The 22242-nt window shown below is 42.5% G+C and overlaps 1 protein-coding gene across 2 annotated transcripts in view; it reads right to left on the bottom strand.

Annotated features, from left to right (window-relative positions):
- Positions 1 to 341: 341 nt before the first annotated feature.
- LOC139556964 (synapsin-2-like) overlaps positions 342 to 22242 on the bottom strand; it is a 35021-nt gene continuing 13120 nt past the window's right edge. The window contains exons 2-13 of one of the 2 annotated variants that reach the window (XM_071371170.1): positions 11583 to 11640; positions 11341 to 11432; positions 8059 to 8215; positions 7860 to 7949; positions 7677 to 7739; positions 7276 to 7418; positions 7005 to 7079; positions 6567 to 6669; positions 5803 to 5952; positions 5106 to 5166; positions 1300 to 1705; positions 342 to 1115 (exon numbers count right to left, since the gene is read on the bottom strand). In XM_071371170.1, coding sequence (XP_071227271.1) covers positions 983 to 1115; positions 1300 to 1705; positions 5106 to 5166; positions 5803 to 5952; positions 6567 to 6669; positions 7005 to 7079; positions 7276 to 7418; positions 7677 to 7739; positions 7860 to 7949; positions 8059 to 8215; positions 11341 to 11432; positions 11583 to 11640 — 1531 coding nt within the window. In that variant the 3' untranslated portion in view covers positions 342 to 982. Of the gene's footprint in view, positions 1116 to 1299; positions 1706 to 2319; positions 5167 to 5802; positions 5953 to 6566; positions 6670 to 7004; positions 7080 to 7275; positions 7419 to 7676; positions 7740 to 7859; positions 7950 to 8058; positions 8216 to 11340; positions 11433 to 11582; positions 11641 to 22242 lie in introns of those variants that run through there. The other variant, XM_071371171.1, reaches the window with a different exon arrangement.

Genomic DNA, 22242 nt, shown 5'->3' on the forward strand with positions numbered 1-22242 from the left:
AATAACAGACAAGTTTTCATAACAAGTGGCCATGGATCCAATTGATAAAAAATATTGGTTAAAAACATATATTTTGAAACATAACATTTGACTATAAATGTGTGACATTTTTCAATGCTTATTTACATGCTTATTTTAGGGATTTTAAACCACTTACTTGGGTTACAAAAGGCTTTGCAATCATTACCAAGTTGGTGCTTTTAAGCAAAACATATGTTGCCTCTTTTAGGGGTTAATATAACTACAAGTGTAACCTATTCCTTTTAAACTCAAGAAATAGAATTCCATGGGTTACATCTGCATTTCTAATGCAGAGAATGAGTAGGCCCTGTAGAGTCACATTGCTTATTGATGCATGGTCACTTTATTAAGAGTTGCAGGACTGCAGAAACCATCAGTGGATATAATCGTGTCAACAATAATGTCTACAAACAAAGCCAAATGCCCATAACAATACCACTAAAACAGAACTCCAGATTGAACAGTTTAAGTCGACACAGATAACCAGGCATTCGTCAATTATGGCTATGGATTCCCGTCTCTGTAGAAACATGCAGTTAGTTTAGTCAAGTTAGTGATTTGAGAGCATGTGTCAAAATAGGCGAGACTTTAAATGAGCGTTGTAATCTCCTTATGCTAATGACAGACCGTACACATTCAAACTATTAAACACATGTACAATAAAGCTACAACATTCAAAAGTCATAAATGCACATTACAGATGGTTTGATCCTCTTCTGCCCAACAGTGATTCCCACACTACTGCATGATCAACACAAACTTTACATCTCTCGACTTGCACCTCAAGAAGTCATACCATTAGTTGTAGTGCTGTAAAGATATAGCATGCACAGTACGTATGTATCTAGATAAACAGGAAGGAGGTTACTGTAACACTTTGTGAAGTTGATGACACAGAGACTGGTTTCGGTACCTCATTTTTCATTCCCTCTGTTTCAGGGTTATTCAACCCACAGTGCGTCTAGTCAGAGAACAGACTTGCAAAAGACTTCCTCAAGTTGCGCATGGTCTCGGCCTTGGCCACGTCTTCACTGGCTGTACGAAAGAAGGATGTTTCCTTCAGACCAAAGGCATTGGTCAGGGACTGAGATTTACTGGAAAACAAAATTAAATAATTGATTACAATCTGTAGAAAGCCAAAGGTTTTGTCAGAACAAATAACCTCACAACTTGACTGTAGAGCATTGTATTTATTAGATACAGGCTCTTCTTTTTGGTTAAACCTTTTAATTATGTCGGAATTATGTTTTTTTAATGTTGCTGCCAATGTGTTCTTACTTCAGCGATGGATGTGCCTGTGCTTTTTCCTCTGCTGTTGGCTGCTCTACCACTGGAGGCTGGCTCTGCTCAGGGCTCAGGTCCTTCTGTGGTGCCTGAGTCGTTGGCTCATTTTGGGGTTGTGCCAGTGGCTCAGGCTGGGGCAGGGCTGAGGCCTGTGGAGGTGCCTTGAACTCAGGTTGGAGCTGAGGCGCTGAGTTGCGCTGTCTTGGGGGTGCAGGCTTGGCAGGCTGTGCTGGAGGTGTTTGTTGAGCCCCCAGGCCTCCTGGTCTGGGCTTGCCCTGACTCGCTGACTGGGGCTGGGGCTGCTGTGTGGTTGGGATAGGCCTCTGGCATGAGTCCTTAGCAGAAGCTTTAGGAGTTGACTTTGGATCAGGCCTGGGACTTTGGGGTTCCACCCGGCCCCCTAATTTTAGTACAAGAAACACTTTATGATATTATCACACTTTTGCTGTGGAGAGAGGATATTGAAAGTCTTTGAATTTGAGTCTGTATTTTTTCACAGTTGTAGGTGAAATTTTGTCCCTCAAACCATCTGACAAAAACAGTAGACACAGTCTAAAATCGACACTGGTCAAGGGAGGAAGTCAAAGCTGCGAAATAAAGACACACAAAGCAGGAGGGGATACAATATTACAATACTGCAGATACATTATCTCTCATGCGTTAGAAGCAATGCAATGTGGGGCGCACATGCTTTGAGGGTATAGATGGAGGGGTTTTGACCAACCAATCAGTTTGCTCAATGATTCTCCACTTCAATAATATGACATGATAGATACAGAGTTTAACTATCATTAGTGGGTCTTAAAATAGAAGTAAATTGATATTGTTTTCTGACCTTGCTTCACCTGTGTTTGTTGTTGGTCTTCTTGCTCCACATATGTTTCTATAAACAGAAATTTTTAAGGAGTCTCTCTAGCTACGGTACGTACATAGTGCCACAATATAGGGTGATTTGCTCGTTGATATTGTCTTTTTATACAACCATAACAAATATGGCGACACACGCTGAGCATATACCGCAAAAGGAAGCTTTATTGCCAGTGACAGGGGCAAAATATCCAGTTGGGGAATTTTTTTCCACAATGTATTGTTATCTGTACTGAATTCTTTCCAACAATTCAACACTAGTTCCAAGAGAACACACTTAATAGTTGGTGGCAACCCTGGTCCCAAATAGAAGCAAACGAGCCGGTATGAAAAACTAAGCCAGCAAAGGAGTTTCACCTGGGCAGGATGGCTGATTTTGAGTTTCCACTGACAATAGCGCCTTTGATCAATTAGTTCCACAACAAATACCTCACCATGCAACTATTAAGGACCTTGGTACCTCCACTCTATCCTCCCTTTTATAGGAACGTCATGGCAGTTTGCCCCACAAAAAGCAAAACACAAAGCCACAGGTAAGGCTTTTTACAAGGTTCCTCTCTGGGTTATCTGCACAGACACAATGACATTTCATACACGTTGGAAAATAAATTGCACATAGAGCTTGCTAACATAGTTCATTTGTACAATTCTGTTAGTAACAAACAAAAGTGTGTTTTAGAATGTGACACACATTTACAATGATGTTGATATAGCTGTATTCTTAAATGGACAGTATGACCATTTAACCAAATAGGAGACATGCATGGATTCTATATTATTAACTGCTACTTAATGCAGGTGTTTTTAATGGGAAAATGTTTGTATCCCACTTGTGAATGTAGCTGTATGAATAAATTATGGAATAATATCTGGTAATAAAAATATAAAGAATATAAAGTTAAAAACATATATATTGCACTCTCCGTTAACTCAGAGGAGTATAAGGCAAATATGTCAAATAATCCTTAAATGGCAGTAACATAAGCATAACTCCACGCACATCATCACTGCAAAACAGAGCGCCATCATTGTTGTCATGGCAACACCAATATGGTTGTTGATATTCTGCACGGACGGTGCGCGTATGGTAGAATCAGAAACCTCATACCTAATATTTCAGATATATTATGTAACACGTTAACCATTTAACTGAATCACAGTTTCGTTTTTTGACTTGAAAACATAATTTTAAGTGACAGGACTAATTTGACTACTTCCTGGTAATATATATATATGTATATGTATATATATAAAAAAAGATTGACACATTAATCATTTGCCAAAGAGGCAATGGTTGTTACTGGAATCTTACTAGTTTACAGACAAACCTCTAGAGTCATTATGTTAATGAATCTTAATTATTGGAATGAATGACAGCGTTTGAATATATCATAGTTAGTTACTCTCTAACTCTATCACATAAAATTTCTCCTCTCACGATCGCAACTGCAGCTGCCACAAACCAATCCCATATATTTACAGTGGGGGACTGTGATTATACGTGCTGTGTGATAATGAGTCAAATATGTATTATTAGGCCAAAAAATGGTACACTAAATAACATCCTGTTGTTTTTACAGTAATTTACTGGCAGCCAGGTACCTGTAAGTTTCTGTAAAAAAAAGTACAGTGTGTTACCATAAATTCCCCCCAAAAAACTGGTTTAACAGTGCATTACTGTAAAATGTACTAAAGTACTGTTAAACCAAAGTTTATTTGGAATTTACAGTAACATACTGTACCTTTTTTGTTTTTACAGTAACTTACAGCTAACTGTCTGCCAGTAAGTTACCATTAAAACAACAGGATTTTGTTTTTACAGTAGTCTATTGTAATTGTGTAAGTTATTTAATATGCTTGTCCTCATACACATGAAAACAGCTATGGCTGTGTTCTGTGCATAGAGACAGGTTATAAAACTGTCAAAAAAAGGTCTTTCTAAGCGTTGGTTGTTATAGCAACATTCACTGATGGAAGTATCTTGATGGGTAAGCTATCTGCTAATAATGGACAAAGACAAATCTAAATATCATGTCCTTTCAAACAACGCATGGAATGAAAGTTTACAGAACAGTGATCTGGCTGTATGTATGCAGGTACTCATCAGCTTTCTTGGCTCTAACATTTGATTGTTTATGCATACATCTATTTTGTATAACTTATACAATATGCATTTGCTATTATGACACATTCACAATGCATACATCACAGGGACCATAGTTTGGATCTAAAGAATAATAGTGGTGGCACTAGAGAAACATCCAGAATGAGAAGGAAAAAAAACATGTTACCTGCCTTAATATCATTCATGCAAAACAAAAATAAATATCTATTATATTAGTATATGTATGAAAATAATTACCACTACAGTCATACGCACCAACATGTACATATTGACATATACACAAACGTCAAACTGCACGACAAACCACAGTTTGAACAATATCTAAAAGTACACACCAAAATGGAGAAATAAATGGGGGGGAGGGGGGGGGTAGAGGGAGGGCAAATAATGAATAATGACTGAATCAAACATTGGGCACACACAGCAGCACTGGACTCAGTGTAGGCACAATCTGCTTATTACACTGTCAACAACAGCCCCAAAGAACCACGGCTACAGAGAAACAGAGGCGACCGTTACAAGCACACTAAATCAACAAGGAAACACGTTAACAGTACATCTTGACACTGCATAGAGGAAAAAACACAGTCCAGGCCAGCACTACACTCTGGCCCAAACTAATACCAGCCACATCTCAGTTCGTCTACCGTCTCTCCCCAACACCCTCCCCGCTTTTGTGTCCAGCTAATGTACATCATCATCATTTCGATATTAGATAGACTTCCTCTCTGGCGGGCTACTCAGTTGGCCTGGACGGGTTTAGGCCCCACTGCAACGCCATTACAGTCGAGAATGTACTGCAGACAACCTTGAGGAGGGTGTGGAGTGCCAGTCTTGGGATCAACCACAAGGTCCTTCTGGCCACCACTCTGCAAACACACAAAACACAGTGATACTCCCAGGGACACTACAGTAATAGTGTCCACTACAGTAACATTTCTTTAATGCAGAAGTCATTATGTCCTTATGATAGAATTCTGCTTTAAAGAATGTACTTTTTAAACAGGAATATTGTTTTTATACAAATATAGCTATACTCTAGTTACTGAGAGACAGTAATACGCAACCTGGTGCCCTATGTACATAGACATGGAATCACTGGTCACTTTAATAATGGAACACAAGTCACTTTAATAATGTTTACATACTGTTTTACCCACATCATATGTATATACTGTATTTCAGTCAATGCCACTCCGACATTGCTCGTCCTAATATTTATAGATGAATTCCATTCTTTTACTTTTAGAGTTGTGTGTATTGTTGTGAATTGTTAGATACTACTTCACTGTTGGAGCTAGGAACACAAGCATTTCACTACACCTGCAATAACATCTGCTAAATATGTGTATGTGACCAATAACATGTGATCTGATATGGCTGTAGTACAATAAACTCTAAAATAGGCGGAGGCTTTCAAACCGGATTTCCTAAAAAGCCTTCCTGTAAGACTATGACTGATCGTATTCCCCATACAGTGGTGTGTGTAGCCTACTGCACCATACCTGTGATGGCTGCATGGTGGTGGGTCTGTTAGGGGACCCAGTGGGTGTCCGTCCTACTGCCTGGTTCATCTTGGCTACCACCATGTCAGTGATGAGCTGCCTGTCCTCTGCCTGATGCTCTCCTACCAGTGGCATGGAGGACCCCACCACCTGACACACACAGAAGATGGTATTATTACCAGAGGAAGAGAAGGTGGAAGTGGAGTAGGTTATGAAGTGTGGACAATAGATTGCGTGTCACTTTTAGTTGAAATTAGGGGAAAACTGAATGGCTGGGGAAATAGGTAGCCCAGCAGCTAAGGAGTTGGACCTGTAGCCAAACGGTCCCCTGTTCGAATCATGGACAGGCGTTGGAAAAAAAGGGACTGCCTGGGTTCATATCCTCAAAACAATCCCCTACCGTTGGGCCCTTGAGCAAGGCCCTTAACCCCAAAACATGCTCTCCATCCAGGGGCACTGCAGCTTGACCCTGTGCTCCTCTTAACTGTGCGTCTGTGTGAGCATGAACATATAGTTAACCATATCACATGTATGCTGCTGTTCCCATAACAACCAGATAGACTCAAAATGACCTGACAAAGGACGTGGAATACATCAATACATTGTTTAACAAAGATGTTGAACCTTTCATTATATTTAACCGCGTCGGTGTGTAGAGAGCAACTACGTAATTAGGTGATACAGCATGAGAAACTCATGCAATACGTCAAGCACTGTATATTGAAACATTTTCACACTTACTCCCAACTGTACGCAGCTCATACCTCAGTGATGTAGTCTTTCCCATCCTTCCCATGAATGGCTTTGACAGCACAGATATCCAACCCTCCGAAGATCACTGAGCAGGTGTCAATCCACAGCTTGTACCTGAACACGGGGGGGGGGAAGAAGGATAAGATACTCACACAAAGTGGTCCTACAGAGTGTCACAGTCAATGGATTCACGTCAAGTACAAGTGTGATGCTATTTAATAGAAAGAATTTGCATGTGGCAACGCAATTACTCAAATGGCCGTTGTCAATGGTGCACCATTCAGAGAGAAGACAATGCAGCGTGCTAACTCGGATCAATACAGACATTTGCATTGTCTCTTAATGAGCTACGTGACCTCTCGTAATGAGACAGGGCATTGTCTGGTATTGTCCTATTAGAATGGATGCCTTAGCAGTGGTGCTGTACTGCTGTTGTTCAGGACTCGTACCTGTCAGTCATGGCCACTTGTTCCAGCATGGCTGAGCCTATGTTGGTCTTCCAGTTGCCAGAAATCGAGGTCCTCCTATAATGGACGAGGCAGACATTACACGTGTATACATATTAAAGTCCCTGGCAAATTCAAATTGTGCCCGATTCATTTGATTACTCTTCTGGATTATTTCAAGAAGTGGACGGTCCTTAAGCTGTACTGTGGAAAATGTAACACTTTTCAGAAGCATATATCACACACATAAAACGGGTGAATAGTTCATACGTACATGTAAGCTTTGTAGTCATTGCCAATCTTCTGGATCCTGATGTCGTACTTGGAGTCGATGAGGGGCTCGGTGGTGGTGTAGGTTTGGGTAAGAGCCACCACACTGGCAATGTCCTGGAATTTACTGTGGTTATCCACCCTCACCTGGACACGGCACGCACAGAGTCCAGTGCGAAACCCAGGGAAGCAGAAACATTAGGAGATGAGAGTCGTCAGTGGTTCTCTCAAACTACCAGGTTCTCCATGTGTTTTTTCTTCTGCTGGTATAATCTTTTTTGGTGGCGCAATTGTTTTTGTAAATTACAATAATAACAAACGGACCAAAATGCACGTCTTACCACCCACCACTAGCAGCCCCACAATCTACAGAATAACAACATCAAGCCTTGATAACATTCTTACCTTTCCTACTCCTGAGTGAGCGTGTCCAATTTTCACCACGACAGGAAATGTTGGCATGGCAACCTGGGTGGTAAACCGTGTAGACATGATTGTTTCACGTATGCGTGGCTTCATCATACAACAAAGTAAAATAAGTCCACATTAAATGCTACGTTTCAGAGCAGGAGAAGATGAGGTTCTTACCATATCCTTGTAGTTGGGATAGAAGGTCTGTTCAATCAGAGGGAACTTCTCTGCACCAAGCTTCCTGTAGGTGCTTATTAGCTGTGCAAACTAGAGACAAACATCAGACATCCCTTAGTCAAACTATGCAAATGATGTACTGTCGGCACAAATACACAAGCGTCATGCATGGCACCCAGCCAGTCCTCTGTCTACCTACCGCCCAGGGCTTGTCACACAGGTTGTAGATGGACTCCAGGGAGTTGATACTGGGGATGCCCCCATACTGCAGACCAATGATCAGGTTACGGAAGTCCTCATTCTGGGTCATACTGAAGGCGTGTTGGCGGATAAGGACAAAGTCAGGCTTGAATGACCTGTAAAAAAAATAAATGAATATACAGATGCCTTAGAGAGAAATGAAAATGTACACAATGACCAAACCGGATACGCGCCTGCGCCTGCAATCGCGTGTTGATTTTGTACCCCCACACCAGACACGATCAGCACACGCAGGTTGAAATATCAAAACAAACTCTGAACCAATTATATGAATTTGGGGACTGTCACGCTGTATAACGAAAGGAGACAGGCGCAGGAATACGTAATAGCTTTTTTTTATTTCTCCACCCAAAATAAAGTACGTCATGAAAACGATGGGGACAAATCCCAAAACAAACACGTACTTTTGTGTGTGTTTATATATATGTATAACGATGTGAGCTGAGAGTTGGGAAGCAAGTTCATGGAGTGAGTGTTTTAATAAAATAAACGAAACAAAATACAAAACAAGAACCTCGAAACAATGACGCCTGGGGAAGGAACCAAAGGGAGCGACATAAACTCAGCAAAAAAAGAAACTGACCTTTTTCAGGACCCTGTCTTTCAAAGATAATTCGTAAAAATCCAAATACTTCACAGATCTTCATTGTAAAGGGTTTAAACACTTTCCCATGCTTGTTCAATTAACCATAAACAATTAATGAACATGCACCTGTAGAACGGTCGTTAACACACTAACAGCTTACAGACGGTAGGCGATTAAGGTCACAGTTATGAAAACTTAGGACACTAAAGAGGCCTGTCTACTGACTCTGAAAAACACCAAAAGAAAGATGCCCAGGGTCCCTGCTCATTTGCGTGAACGTGCCTTAGGCATGCTGCAAGGAGGCTTGAGGACTGCAGATGTGGCCAGGGCAATAAATTGTAATGTCCGTACTGTGAGATGCCTAAGACAACACTACTGGGAGACAGGACGGACAGCTGATCGTCCTCACAGTGGCAGACAACGTGTAACAACACCTGCACAGGATTGGTACATCCGAACATCACACCTGCAGGACAGGTACAGGATGGCAACAACAACTGCCCGAGTTACACCAGGAACACACAATCCCTCCATCAGTGCTCAGACTGTCCACAATAGGCTGAGAGAGGCTGGACTGAGGGCCTGTAGGCCTGTTGTAAGGTAGGTCCTCACCAGACATCACCGGCAACAACGCCGCCTATGGGCACAAACCCACCATCGCTGGACCAGACAGGACTGGCAAAAAGTGCTCTTCACTGACGAGTCGCGGTTTTGTCTCACCAGGGGTGATGGTCGGATTCGTGTTTTCGTCGAAGGAATACTCTGGAGCGGGATCGATTTGGAGGTGGAGGGTCCGACATGGTCTGGGGCGGTGTGTCACAGCATCATCGGACTGAGCTTGTTGTCATTGCAGGAAATCTCAACGCTGTGCTCTGTGCTTCCCCCCAGAAATGTCTGGGAACTTGCAGGCGTTTTGTTGGAAGAGTGGGGAAACATCTCACGGCAAGAACTGGCAAATCTGGTGCAGTCCATGAGGAGGAGATGCACTGCAATACTTAATGCAGCTGGTGGCCACACCAGATACTGACTGTTACTTTTGATTTTGACCCCCCTTTGTTCAGGAACACATTATTCAATTTCTGTTAGTCACATGTCTGTGGAACTTGTTCAGTTTAATAAAATAAACGGAACATAATACAAAACAAGAACCTCGAAGAACGCACAGACAGGAAACAGAAACAATGAAGCCTGGGTAAGGAACCGAGGGAGTGACAGGTAATCAAGGAAGTGATGGAGTCCAGTCTGACGATGCGCATGTGCGCGTAACGATGGTGACAGGTGTTCGCCATAACGAGCAGCCTGGTAACCTAGAGGCCGGAGAGGGAGCACACGTGACAACTGGGATGTAACCCAAACTAAAGAGCGAGTTGTAAACCTCTAAATAATACACGGGACGAGACCTGTAATAACAAGTGCACAATAACACGTAGCAGGAAAGCCGATACAACAGAGCACAGGTACTCACAAGACCAACGGGCATGGGACAATAATCGACAAGGACAACGGGGAACAGAGGATACATACACATACTAATCAGGGGGAATGGGAACCAGGTGTGCGTAATGAGACAATCAATCCACAGATGAGAAAGGAATTCGGTTGACCGTTTTATCTGTGGATTAATTGTCGGAGTAGAGGACCTTGTGCATTTCAGGTAAAATAACAACTCCACGTTTATATCCCAGGACAAATTAGCTAGCAACAGCAAGCTAGCCAAATTGCCATAAATGTTTAATGCTTTTCGACCTGTCCCCAAATGAATATCGTTGGTTCAGAGTTTGTTGTGGATATTTCAACCTGCGTGTCCTGATTGCTTCTGGTGTGGGTGAACAAGATCAACGTGCTCGCAATGTTAGACATCAAATCTGGAAATTTGCCATGGTTCTATTTACATGTAAAGGTCAACTAATGCTGACCACACAGCTTGTGTTGCGTGCGCGAGCGTTGAAAACAACATACATACATGTTATTCAATCATTGCACCCACACTGCTCGCGCACCTCAGCGAGCGTCTGCGTGTGCTAAAATAGAAATAGGTTCTATTTGCCTCTCCCATCTCCTCGTTGGTTTTCAGGAGCATATAACCATGTGCCATCTCCTCATTGGTGTAATGCACCGTAAAAGTAGGTTGCCAACCGCCATATAAAGTCCAAAGAAGTAAAAAAAGAAGCCTGAGGAAGGAGGAGAGATGATGAGAAAGGAATTTGGTTGACCATTTTGTCATCTCTCCTCCTACCTCAGGCTTCTTTTTTTTTATAACTTCTTTGAACTTTATATGGTTGGCAATCAACTTTATGGGGCATTACTACAACCGACTGGAGTGTGGACATCAGTTCATCTTTGAGAGGCAGGACTTGCAGCGCGTTGAGCGTCACAAAGAGAACCAACGTGTCGCAATGTCATCGCTGTCGCAATGATTGAATAACACGTGTGTGTACATTTATTTTGCAACGCTCTCGCATGCCACAGGAGCGGTGTGGTCAGCATGTAAGGCTTGAGTGTGTTGCTCAGGAAAAATTGCCTCTCAGAGCAATGGTGAATTGTCAATGAGTTCAGATGCTACAGTTTGGCTTGTGTGTGTGTGTGTGTGTGTGTGTGTGTGTGGGCGGGCACGTGCGTCCATGCGTGTCTCACCTGGCCACCTTGGTACCATTTCTCAGAACCTGCATGTCCACATTACAGCTTCCATTGGCATGAGCTATGACGTTGATCTCACTGAACTCAGCCTGCAAGGCAGAGAAACAGACAGGTACATCTGAAGAAGTGAACGTAGACACTCCAACAATAGAGTCATAGATACATATTCAGTTTCTAGGTAGAGAAGTCTGAGACAAGTGCCAAAAGTAAATCGACGCAGTTTGCCTAACGAGGCTTACCTGTTCGACTTTGATGTCATAATCTCCATGCACTTTCTTCCCTCTGAAGAGTTTGGCCCTAGGCAACAGAGAAATCAATTGATTATCCTTTCGATGACATTACGAGATAACACTGTGACTCATTGCGGGTGTGTTTCTCTGCGGGTGCCTTCCATTAATTTACAATCACGTACGGCTCCAGTCAATATTGAATAAGATACACTTCATTGACTTTAATATGCATCAATATACATTTGATGGCGCGAACACATGCATCTAAATGATTTAATTACACACCACACCATTACCCAAACATTCTGTCTTTGTGGCACATGTCCCCTCAGATAAACGCGACTTAGAGAACTGTTGATAGTGATAAAGTGATAAAGTCAAGGTGGTGATATATTCACTCCAGGGCCATACTAGCGAACATTAAGAAAAAGTCGAAACGTAGTTTTTCAAGTCTCAAAATGCGCATCAGCCAATTGAAATCATTGACGTAGTTGCACGTGATAAAGCGCTACAAGTTAGCTGTTCCCATTACGTAACCTGGCACATTTAGCCCTATGCTTACCTGAGCTTGTGGCGGTGATTATTTCCTGTAACAAATTCTGAATCAGCCTATCAAAAACATACACTTTATATCCAACGACCAATGTAATTTCTTAAAATACTGTAGGTCAATTTGACCACCAGAGGGATATTTTAAACCTCCTAATTCAAGTTTTAATTCTGTTCCACATGGAACAAATAGTAGAGTGCCAATATTCCATGATGCATCCTTGACTAGGCTACTAGCTACTAACGTCAGACAAAATTCCAAAAGGCAAAAATCGCACATTTAGGAAGATAAAGGTCTTTACAACATTTAAGTTTATATTTTTTCCCCGTTAAAGCACATGTATGGGTGTGAAACGGATTAGCAAAAATGTTGGATTTTGTATCAATTTATGCCATTGTTTATCAGATCTCTGATAAACTGATGCAGAATTTGTTACAGGAAATAATCACCACCACCTGCTCAGGATAGCATAGGGCTTAATGTACCAGATTATATAATGGGAACAGCCTTCACGTGCGACTACGTCACAGATTTTAATTGGCCGATGCAAATTTTTCTAATGTTCGCAAGTATGGCCCCACCCTGATCATGTTCATTTTTTTGTTCTGGTTTATATCCCTGTTATATGACATTTTAGTAGGCTACCCTGTTGCAGCAATTGCTGCCATCTGTTGGATCTTTACTGTCCTCTTGAAACAAGATACATTTCACAATTGATGAAATGATCTGGTTCAATAGCTATGGTTTCTGTCCAAGATAAAAGCCTTTGTGGGGACTAAAGTATTTGTTTGGTGGATCTTAGTCTACTGAGAGTCAGTTTAGCATCGAGCTACGTCTGTACAGACACTGCCACTCATTCCCTGTCAATAGACCAGCTGGGCACTTATTGAACCCACACACACTGCAGTCGTTGAATATACCCACGGACAAAGAAGGGAGAAGAAAATCTTAACCTTCCTCGGAAATGGTGCTGTACAGTTCAATGGCCAAAGTAATCAAAAGGTGCTGCGTACCTGTATTTACAATAGGGCCATACAAGGTTTCAATGGCCGGCCTTACTTAACTTTCTATTGAAATTACACATAAATAACAGGGATCACTGAAGTCTACTAGCAGAAGAAAAATACAATCTGAGCAATTATCATACACATAAAGATGTTTTATTGTCACATACACCAGATAGGTGCAGTGAAATGTGTTGTTTGACAGGGTCGGCCAAAGTAGTACAGCACCCCTGGAGCAAATAAGGGTTAAGTACAGTACCTTGATCAAGGACGCATGTTTCACCTCATAGGCCCGAATACTCGCACCAGAAACCTTTCGGTTACTGGCCCAATGCTCCAGGCTACCTGCCACCCTCTGCTTGTTTACTTCACGTTGGTACTGTATGTCAAACACACCCTAATGAGGAACAGCTGAATAATTCATAGGCTGATCTAATTTGAGTCTGGGATTTATCTGTGGCTGTGGAGGAAAACAAGCATCTGAATATGAATCACGGCAGCACAGTCACAGTGTAATGAAAACCTGTAGATACTCTGTGTTATGATAAATGGCCTCTGTGAATGGATATATGCAGGGCTGCCAAAGACATGACTCAGAGACAGAATCACAGTGACAACGCATTCAATTTTGGGGATGGTTTAAGGCTGGGCTGCCAAACCCTCTTCCTGGAGATCTACTGTCCTGCAGGTTTTCAGTCCAACCCTAATTTAGCATATCCGATTCAGCTAGTTAACGGCTTGTTGAGCCGCTAATTAGTAGAATCAGGTGTGTTAAATTGGGGTTGGACTGAAAACCCACAGGACGGATGGCAGATCTCCAGGAAGAGGGTTTGGCAGCCCAGGTTTAAGGGATGGTTCAGTATCACAACCGTCTCCCTGATTCAGTTCCTACTTCAACATATATTTCTTGTGGAGGACGTACTGAATATATTTGTAGAACAGAGGCTGTTCAGACACAAACTCACGAGTAACCTTCCCTGAGACCTGAATACTTGCATTAGCTCCCCGAGCTCATGCCTTGGCTTCGCTCAGCGAGTTAACAGCCTTGTGGCTCCCTGGACGCCCAGATCGAATGACGTAGGTCTATGCATTGAGGCAGAGATGATTAAACCTACAATCAACTGCTTGATCTTTGCTTTTTTGCTCTGTACCCTGACCATTGCACATGCTAATAACACCTTCCTGCACTGAATGAAGTAGCCTACATGCCACTTGTCCAGGACCATATGGTGTCATCATCAATAATTAACTGACCGTCTATAACAGAATTCAGGCGCCAGACATTTCAAAGCGATCCATGTAGAATTGCTGGTAAATTACCCATGCACTGAACAACAGATGCTGTGTACTGTAGATGGAGCTATTTTTATGTTATTTATAAATCAGAGCGGTTCTCAAAATGATGAGCCCAATTTGAGATCTGGATAGAGGTGGCTGGTATTGTGATGAAGGCTGAGGTTTGTCTTCTAAGAGCGGGCAGTCTAATGTAGCTACTGATGAGTAAGAGCCACTCCAGTCAGATGACTACAGCTCAAATGATGCATCATTACTGTGAGAGCTTTTATCTAGCTAAGGCTAGCTTTTTCAAACAGAAATGTGCTTCCTGTTGCACTAATTCCAAAAAGTTTAGGACACTGTAAAGTCCATGGAGAATAAGAGCACCTCGTCCCAGCTGCCCGCACTGGGGATAGGAAACACTGTCACCACCGATAAATCGACGATAATCGACAATTTCAATAAGCATTTTTCCACGGCTGGCCATGCTTTACACTTGGCTACCCCTACCCCGGCCAACATCTCAGCAGTCATGGGTGCACCTCAGCTACGCTCAAAGTCCTAAACGATATCATAACCGCCATCGATAAAAGACAGTACTGTGCAACAGTCTTCATCGACCTGGCCAAGGCTTTCGACTCTGTCAATCACCACGTTATCATCGGCAGACTCAATTGCCTTGGCTTCTCAAATGACTGCCTTCGCCTGGTTCACCAACTACTTCTCAGATAGAGTTCAGTGTGTCAAATCGGAGGGCCTGTTGTCCGGACCTCTGCCAGTCTCTATGGGGGTGCCACAGGGTTAAATTCTCAGGCAGACTCTTTTCTCTGTATATATCAATGATGTTGCTCTTGCTACTGGTGATTCTCTGATACACCTCTACGCAGACGACACCATTCTGTAATCATCTGGCCCTTCTTTGGACACTGTGCTAACAAACATCCAAATGAGCTTCAACGTCATACAACACTCCTTCCGTACACTCCTTCCATGGCCTCCAACTGCTTTTAAACGCTAGTAAACCTAAGTGCTTGCTCTTCACCCGTTTTCTGCCCGCACCCTCCAACCCGACTAGCATCACTACTCTGGACGGTTCTGACCTAGAATATGTGGACAACTACAAACATTAAGCATCTCCAATCGAAAATTAAATCTAGAATCGGCATCCTATTTCGCAACAAAGCCTCCTACACTCATGCCGCCAAACATACCGTTGTAAAACTGACTATCCTACCGATCCTTAACTTCGCCGATGTCATTTACAAAATAGCCTCCAACACTCTACTCAGCAAACTGGATGTAGTCTATCACAGTGCCATCCGTTTTATCACCAAAGCCCCATAAACTACCCACCACTGCGACCTGTATGCTCCCGTTGGCTGGCCCTCACTACATATCCGTCGCCAAACCCACTGGCTCCAGGTCATCTATAAGTCTTTGCTAGGTAAATTCCCTCCTTATCTCAGCTCACTGGTCACCATAGCAACACCCACCCATAGCACACGCTCCAGCAGGTATATTGCACTGGTCATCCCCAAAGCCAACACTTAATTTGGCCACTTTTCCTTCCAGTTCTCTGCTGCCAATGACTGGAAAGAATTGCAAAAATCTCTGAAGCTGGAGTCTTATATCTCCCTCTCTAACTTTAAGCATCAGCTGTCTGGGCAGCTTACCGATCACTGTACCTGTACACAGCCAATCTGTAAATAGCACACCCGACTACCTCATCCCCATATTATTACTTACACTCTTGCTCTTTTGCACCCCAGTACTTGCACATCATCATCTGCACATCTATCACTCCAGGATTAATGCTAAATTGTAATTATTTTCGCCTATTTATTGCCTTACCTCCCTAATCTTACTACATTTGCACACACTGTACATAGATCTTCCTATTGTGTTATTGACTGTACATTTGTTTATGTGTAACTCTGTGTTGTTGTTTTTGCCGCACTGCTTTGCTTTATCTTGGCCAGATCGCAGTTGTAAATGAGAACTTGTTCTCAACTGGCCTACGCTAAATAAAGGTGAAATTAAATTAAATTAAATAAAAATCGCGGCCATCCATTAAATAATCCTATGAAGGTATAATTACAATCCACACTTTAAATATTAAGGGCCATATTATGTGAAAAAACATTTGTAAGGAAAGACCCAATGGTCCATATCAATGTCCTGTAATTATAACTCTCGTATTCAAATGATCTATACCCAAGTCTAAGATAGAAATGGGAGCAAAAAGACAGAGATTGAGTGAGTGAACGAGTCAGTGTTTGGGTCAATCAAATTGTATACATGAAAATATGTTCCAAATATGTTCCACATTTCAGACGTTCTAAAATGGCCTCTAAAAATGGATGTTTGTGTGAGAGTAAGATGAGTCAGAGATGATCTTGACAGGTTGCGGTACGATGGGAGCAAGTATTACCTTATTACAAATGTTTCATCGACATTCGCTTCCATCCATTGTGTGAACAAGACCAAACAAATAGTCAAACTCTTTTAGTTTGTTTGATCAGTGATTTACAATTAACCGTTGATTGGTTGATTTAGATGTCAAACAAAGAGGAACTAAATTATGATCATGTCTTTATCTTCCTTCACCAATATCCTAGTCAGTATATGTCTCCACTGCGACACTGAAGTGATTGAGTGATGGCTCTCTGCCTCGCTACACTCTTAGAAAGAACCGTTTTTTAACCATTTTTCGGCTGTTCCTATAAGAGAACCCTTTTTGGTTTGTTAGGTTCTAATTTTCAGAGTAAAAACTCGACGGACACTATGAAAAGCTTAACCAAGTTTATTCTTCCCAGAGGATCAATACAGCTGCATTAGACAAAAAACTTTTCACACAGGCACTGATATTTTACCCTTCCTCCTAGGCTGTCCCTTCCTACACATCTGTACAAACATTGTATTTTTAATGCTAGGCAGGACAAGAAGTGATACGGGCCATAAACTTGTATTTCTCCCTTAACATGACCTGACCTCGACCCCCTTCATCACTACTCCATGGCTCTCCCCCCTTATCAATCCCTGCCGGGGTACCAGTTAGTTGAGGTAATTGAGGTAATATGTACATGTAGGTAGAGTTACTAAAGTGATTATGCATAGATAATAACAGAGTTTAGCGGCAGTGTAAAATGGGGGGGGGGCAAAGCAAACAGTCTGGGAAGCCATTTGATTAGATGTTCAGGAGTCTTATGGCTTGGGGGTAGAAGCTGTCTCGTGTCCTCCCATGATTTCCTCCCATGTCCAAAACACCTTCTCCTCCATGGCACGCTGCTTGGTCCTTGCGAGGTGGGATATTCTGTCACGTTCTTCAAAATGAGTGAACCAAGGCGCAGCGTGCATTCAGTTCTACATCTTTTTAATACAAAGTGAAACTAGAAACAGAACAACAAAACTTCCAAAGAACGTGAAGTCGTAGTGCCCAAACACACTAACACAAACAATATCCCACAAATGCAGGTGGGGAAAAAGCCTAACTAAATATGATCCCCAATTAGAGGCAACGATTACCAGCTGCCTCTAATTGGGAACCACACAAACCACCAACCTAGAAATCTAAAAACTAGATAACCCCCCCAGTCACGCTCTGACCTAAACACGTGGGGCGTGACATCCTTGGCGTACACATCACGGACAAACTGAAATGATCCACCCATACAGACAGTGTGGTGAAGAAGGCACAACAGCTCTGAAGGCTGAAGAAATTTGGCTTGTCACCGAAAACACTCACAAACTTTTACAGAGGCACAATTGAGAGCATCCTGTCGGGCTGCATCACCACCTGGTACGGCAAATGCACCGCCCATAACCGCAGGGCTCTCCAGAGGGTGGTGAGGTCTGCACAACTCATCACCGGGGGAAAACTACCTGCTCTCCAGGACACCTACAGCACCCGATGTCACAGGAAGACCAAAAAGATCATCAAGGACAACAACCACCTGAGCCACTAACATAGTGAGGCTGCTGCCTACATACAGACTTGAAATCATTGGCCATTTTAATAAATGGATGAGTAGTCACTTTAATAATACCACTTTAATAATGTTTACATATCTTGCATTACTCATCTCATATGTATATACTGTATTTTATATTTTATCTTGCCTATGCCGCTCTGTCATTGCTCATCTATATATTTACATGTATATATTCTTATTCCATTCCTATACTTAGATTTGTGTGTATTAGGTACAGTGGGGCAAAAAAGTATTTAGTCAGCCACCAATTGTGCAAGTTCTCCCACTTAAAAATATGAGAGAGGCCTGTAATTTTCATCATAGGTACACTTCAACTATGACAGACAAAATGAGAAAAAAACATCCAGAAAATTACATTGTAGGATTTTTAATGAATTTATTTGCAAATTATGGTGGAAAATAAGTATTTGGTCACCTACAAACAAGCAAGATTTCTGGCTCTCACAGACCTGTAACTTCTTCTTTAAGAGGCTCCTCTGTCCTCCACTCGTTACCTGTATTAATGGCACCTGTTTGAACTTGTTATCAGTATAAAAGACACCTGTCCACAACCTCAAACAGTCAAACTCCAAACTCCACTATGGCCAAGACCAAAGAGCTGTCAAAGGACACCAGAAACAAAATTGTAGACCTGCACCAGGCTGGGAAGACTGAATCTGCAATAGGTAAGCAGCTTGGTTTGAAGAAATCAACTGTGGGAGCAATTATTAGAAAATGGAAGACATACAAGACCACTGATAATCTCCCTCGATCTGGGGCTCCACGCAAGATCTCACTCCGTGGGGTCAAAATGATCACAAGAACGGTGAGCAAAAATCCCAGAACCACACGGGGGGACCTAGTGAATGACCTGCAGAGAGTTGGGACCAAAGTAACAAAGCCTACCATCAGTAACACACTACGCCGCCAGGGACTCAAATCCTGCAGTGCCAGACGTGTCCCCCTGCTTAAGCCAGTACATGTCCAGGCCCGTCTGAAGTTTGCTAGAGAGCATTTGGATGATCCAGAAGAAGATTGGGAGAATGTCATATGGTCAGATGAAACCAAAATATAACTTTTTGGTAAAAACTCAACTCGTCGTGTTTGGAGGACAAAGAATGCTGAGTTGCATCCAAAGAACACCATACCTACTGTGAAGCATGGGGGTGGAAACATCATGCTTTGGGGCTGTTTTTCTGCAAAGGGACCAGGACGACTGATCCGTGTAAAGGAAAGAATGAATGGGGCCATGTATCGTGAGATTTTGAGTGAAAACCTCCATCCATCAGCAAGGGCATTGAAGATGAAACGTGGCTGGGTCTTTCAGCATGACAATGATCCCAAACACACCGCCCGGGCAACGAAGGAGTGGCTTCGTAAGAAGCATTTCAAGGTCCTGGAGTGGCCTAGCCAGTCTCCAGATCTCAACCCCATAGAAAATCTTTGGAGGGAGTTGAAAGTCTGTGTTGCCCAGCAACAGCCCCAAAACATCACTGCTCTAGAGAAGATCTGCATGGAGGAATGGGCCAAAATACCAGCAACAGTGTGTGAAAACCTTGTGAAGACTTACAGAAAACGTTTGACCTCTGTCATTGCCAACAAAGGGTATATAACAAAGTATTGAGATAAACTTTTGTTATTGACCAAATACTTATTTTCCACCATAATTTGCAAATAAATTCATAAAAAATCCTACAATGTGATTTTCTGGAATTTATTTACTCATTTTGTCTGTCATAGTTGAAGTGTACCTATGATGAAAATTACAGGCCTCTCTCATCTTTTTAAGTGGGAGAACTTGCACAATTGGTGGCTGACTAAATACTTTTTTGCCCCACTGTAGTTGTTATGGAATTGTTAGATCACTTGTTAGATATTGCTGTACTGTCGGAACTAGAAGCATAAGCATTTTTCTACACTCGCAATAACATCTGCTAACCATGTGTATGTGACCAATAACATTGGATTTGATTTGAACTACAGATCTAGGATTAGATTAATCTATCCCCAAAGGTTAACCATTACGGGCATACCACCCTGCATCCCATTGCTAGCTTGTTTCTGAAGCTAAGCAGGGTTGGTCAGGGTTGATCCTGGTCAGTCCCTGGATGGGAGACCAGATGCTGCTGGAAGTGGTGTTGGAAGGCCAGTAGGAGGCACTCCTTCCACTTGTCTAAAAAAATATCCCAATGCCCCAGGGCAATGATAGGGGACATTGCCCTGTGTAGGGTGCAGTCTTTCAGATGGGACTAAAAGATCCCATGGCACTTATCGTAAAAGTAGGGGTGTTAACCCTGGTGTCCTGGTTAAATTCCCAATCTGGCCCTCATACCATCATGGTCACCTAACCATCCCCAGCTTCCAATTGGCTCATTCATCCCCCCCTCTCCCCTGTAACTATTCCCCAGGTTGTTGCTGTAAATGAGAATGTGTTCTCAGTCAACTTACCTGGTTAAATAATATCAAAGGGAGATAAGTTATCTGATCCTGTATCAGAGGTTGGGGGAAGCTTCTGGTCCTGATTGACATGCTAACCTCCCATATCTGGGTTCATTCACCATGTTAGTGTCTCAAGAGGCCTCTGTAGCATGCCATATTTGTGACACTTCCAGTATAATGGTGATAGGTGATCTGGCCTACATGCTTCATTCCTGCAATGCACACAGTCAATACAGAACCACTAGCCAGTATGCAATTGAAAGCCTGTCAGTTGAGGGGAAATTGACATGCCACTTCAAACAGGTAGCAAGCAAAGAACAGCTGGTGAATATAAGTGCTGCTTTGTTTCTAATATGTCCTTCTGAGGCAGGATGATACTGTACTGAGCAGCCATTCTGTGAGTGAGTGCTGTCCCAGTTCTGTTTCACAAAGGACGTCTGTTCCCACACTTTGTCTTGGTTCTTGGCTATAGTTTATCTGTAGACAGTTCGACTCCAGTTCAACAACCTCTGACATCACAGTGTTGTCTTTTTACACAGTTGTTCATGCACTCTTAGAGGAAAAAGGTGCTATCTAGAACCGTAAAGGGTTCTTCGGCTGTCCCCATAGAATAACCCTTTGAAGAACCTTTTTCTGTTGCAGATAGAATCATTTTGGTTCCATATAGAACCCATTATGTTGAAGAAAAGGGCGGCGGAGGGGATGGTTGCCGTTTTACGGGCTCCTAACCAATTGTGCTATTTTCTGTGTTGTTTCGCATTGTTTGTAACTTATTTTGTACATAATGTTGATGCAACCATCTCTTATGACCAAATTTTTTTTCTGGATATCAGAACAGCAATTACTCACCTCAAACTGGACAAAGATTTTTTCTTTAATGAATCTGACACGAAGGACATAATGTTGCTCCTGGACAAGGCCCAAACCCCCATCATTCACATGTAGAAAAGAAGGAGATACAGGGGTTGCAGATCAAGGTGCCTTGTGAGAATTTGTCGACGAGTGGGTAATCTGCCTCTACCATCCGTTCTATTGGCCAACGAGTAATCACTGGAGAATAAACTGGATAAACTCCGTTCGAGATTATCCTACCAACTGGACATTAAACACTGTAATCGAGTCGTGGCTGAAAGGCGACACGGATAATATACAGTTGGCTGGGTTTTCCGTGCATCGGCAGGACAGAACAACTATGTCCGGTAAGATGAGGGGTGGGGATGTGTGTCTATTTTACAATAACAGCTGGTGCGCAATGTATAATATTAAAGGTAGTCTTGAGGTACCTCATGATAGGTAGAGTACCTCATGATAAGCTGTAGATCACACTATAAACGGAGAGAGTTTTCATCTATACTTTTGGAGCTGTCTATTTACCACCACAAACCGATGCTGGCTCATCCAGAAGCGGCACTCCTAGTGGCTGGGGACTT

This window comes from Salvelinus alpinus, chromosome 28, assembly GCF_045679555.1.
Source record: "Salvelinus alpinus chromosome 28, SLU_Salpinus.1, whole genome shotgun sequence".
Lineage (NCBI taxonomy): Eukaryota > Metazoa > Chordata > Actinopteri > Salmoniformes > Salmonidae > Salvelinus > Salvelinus alpinus.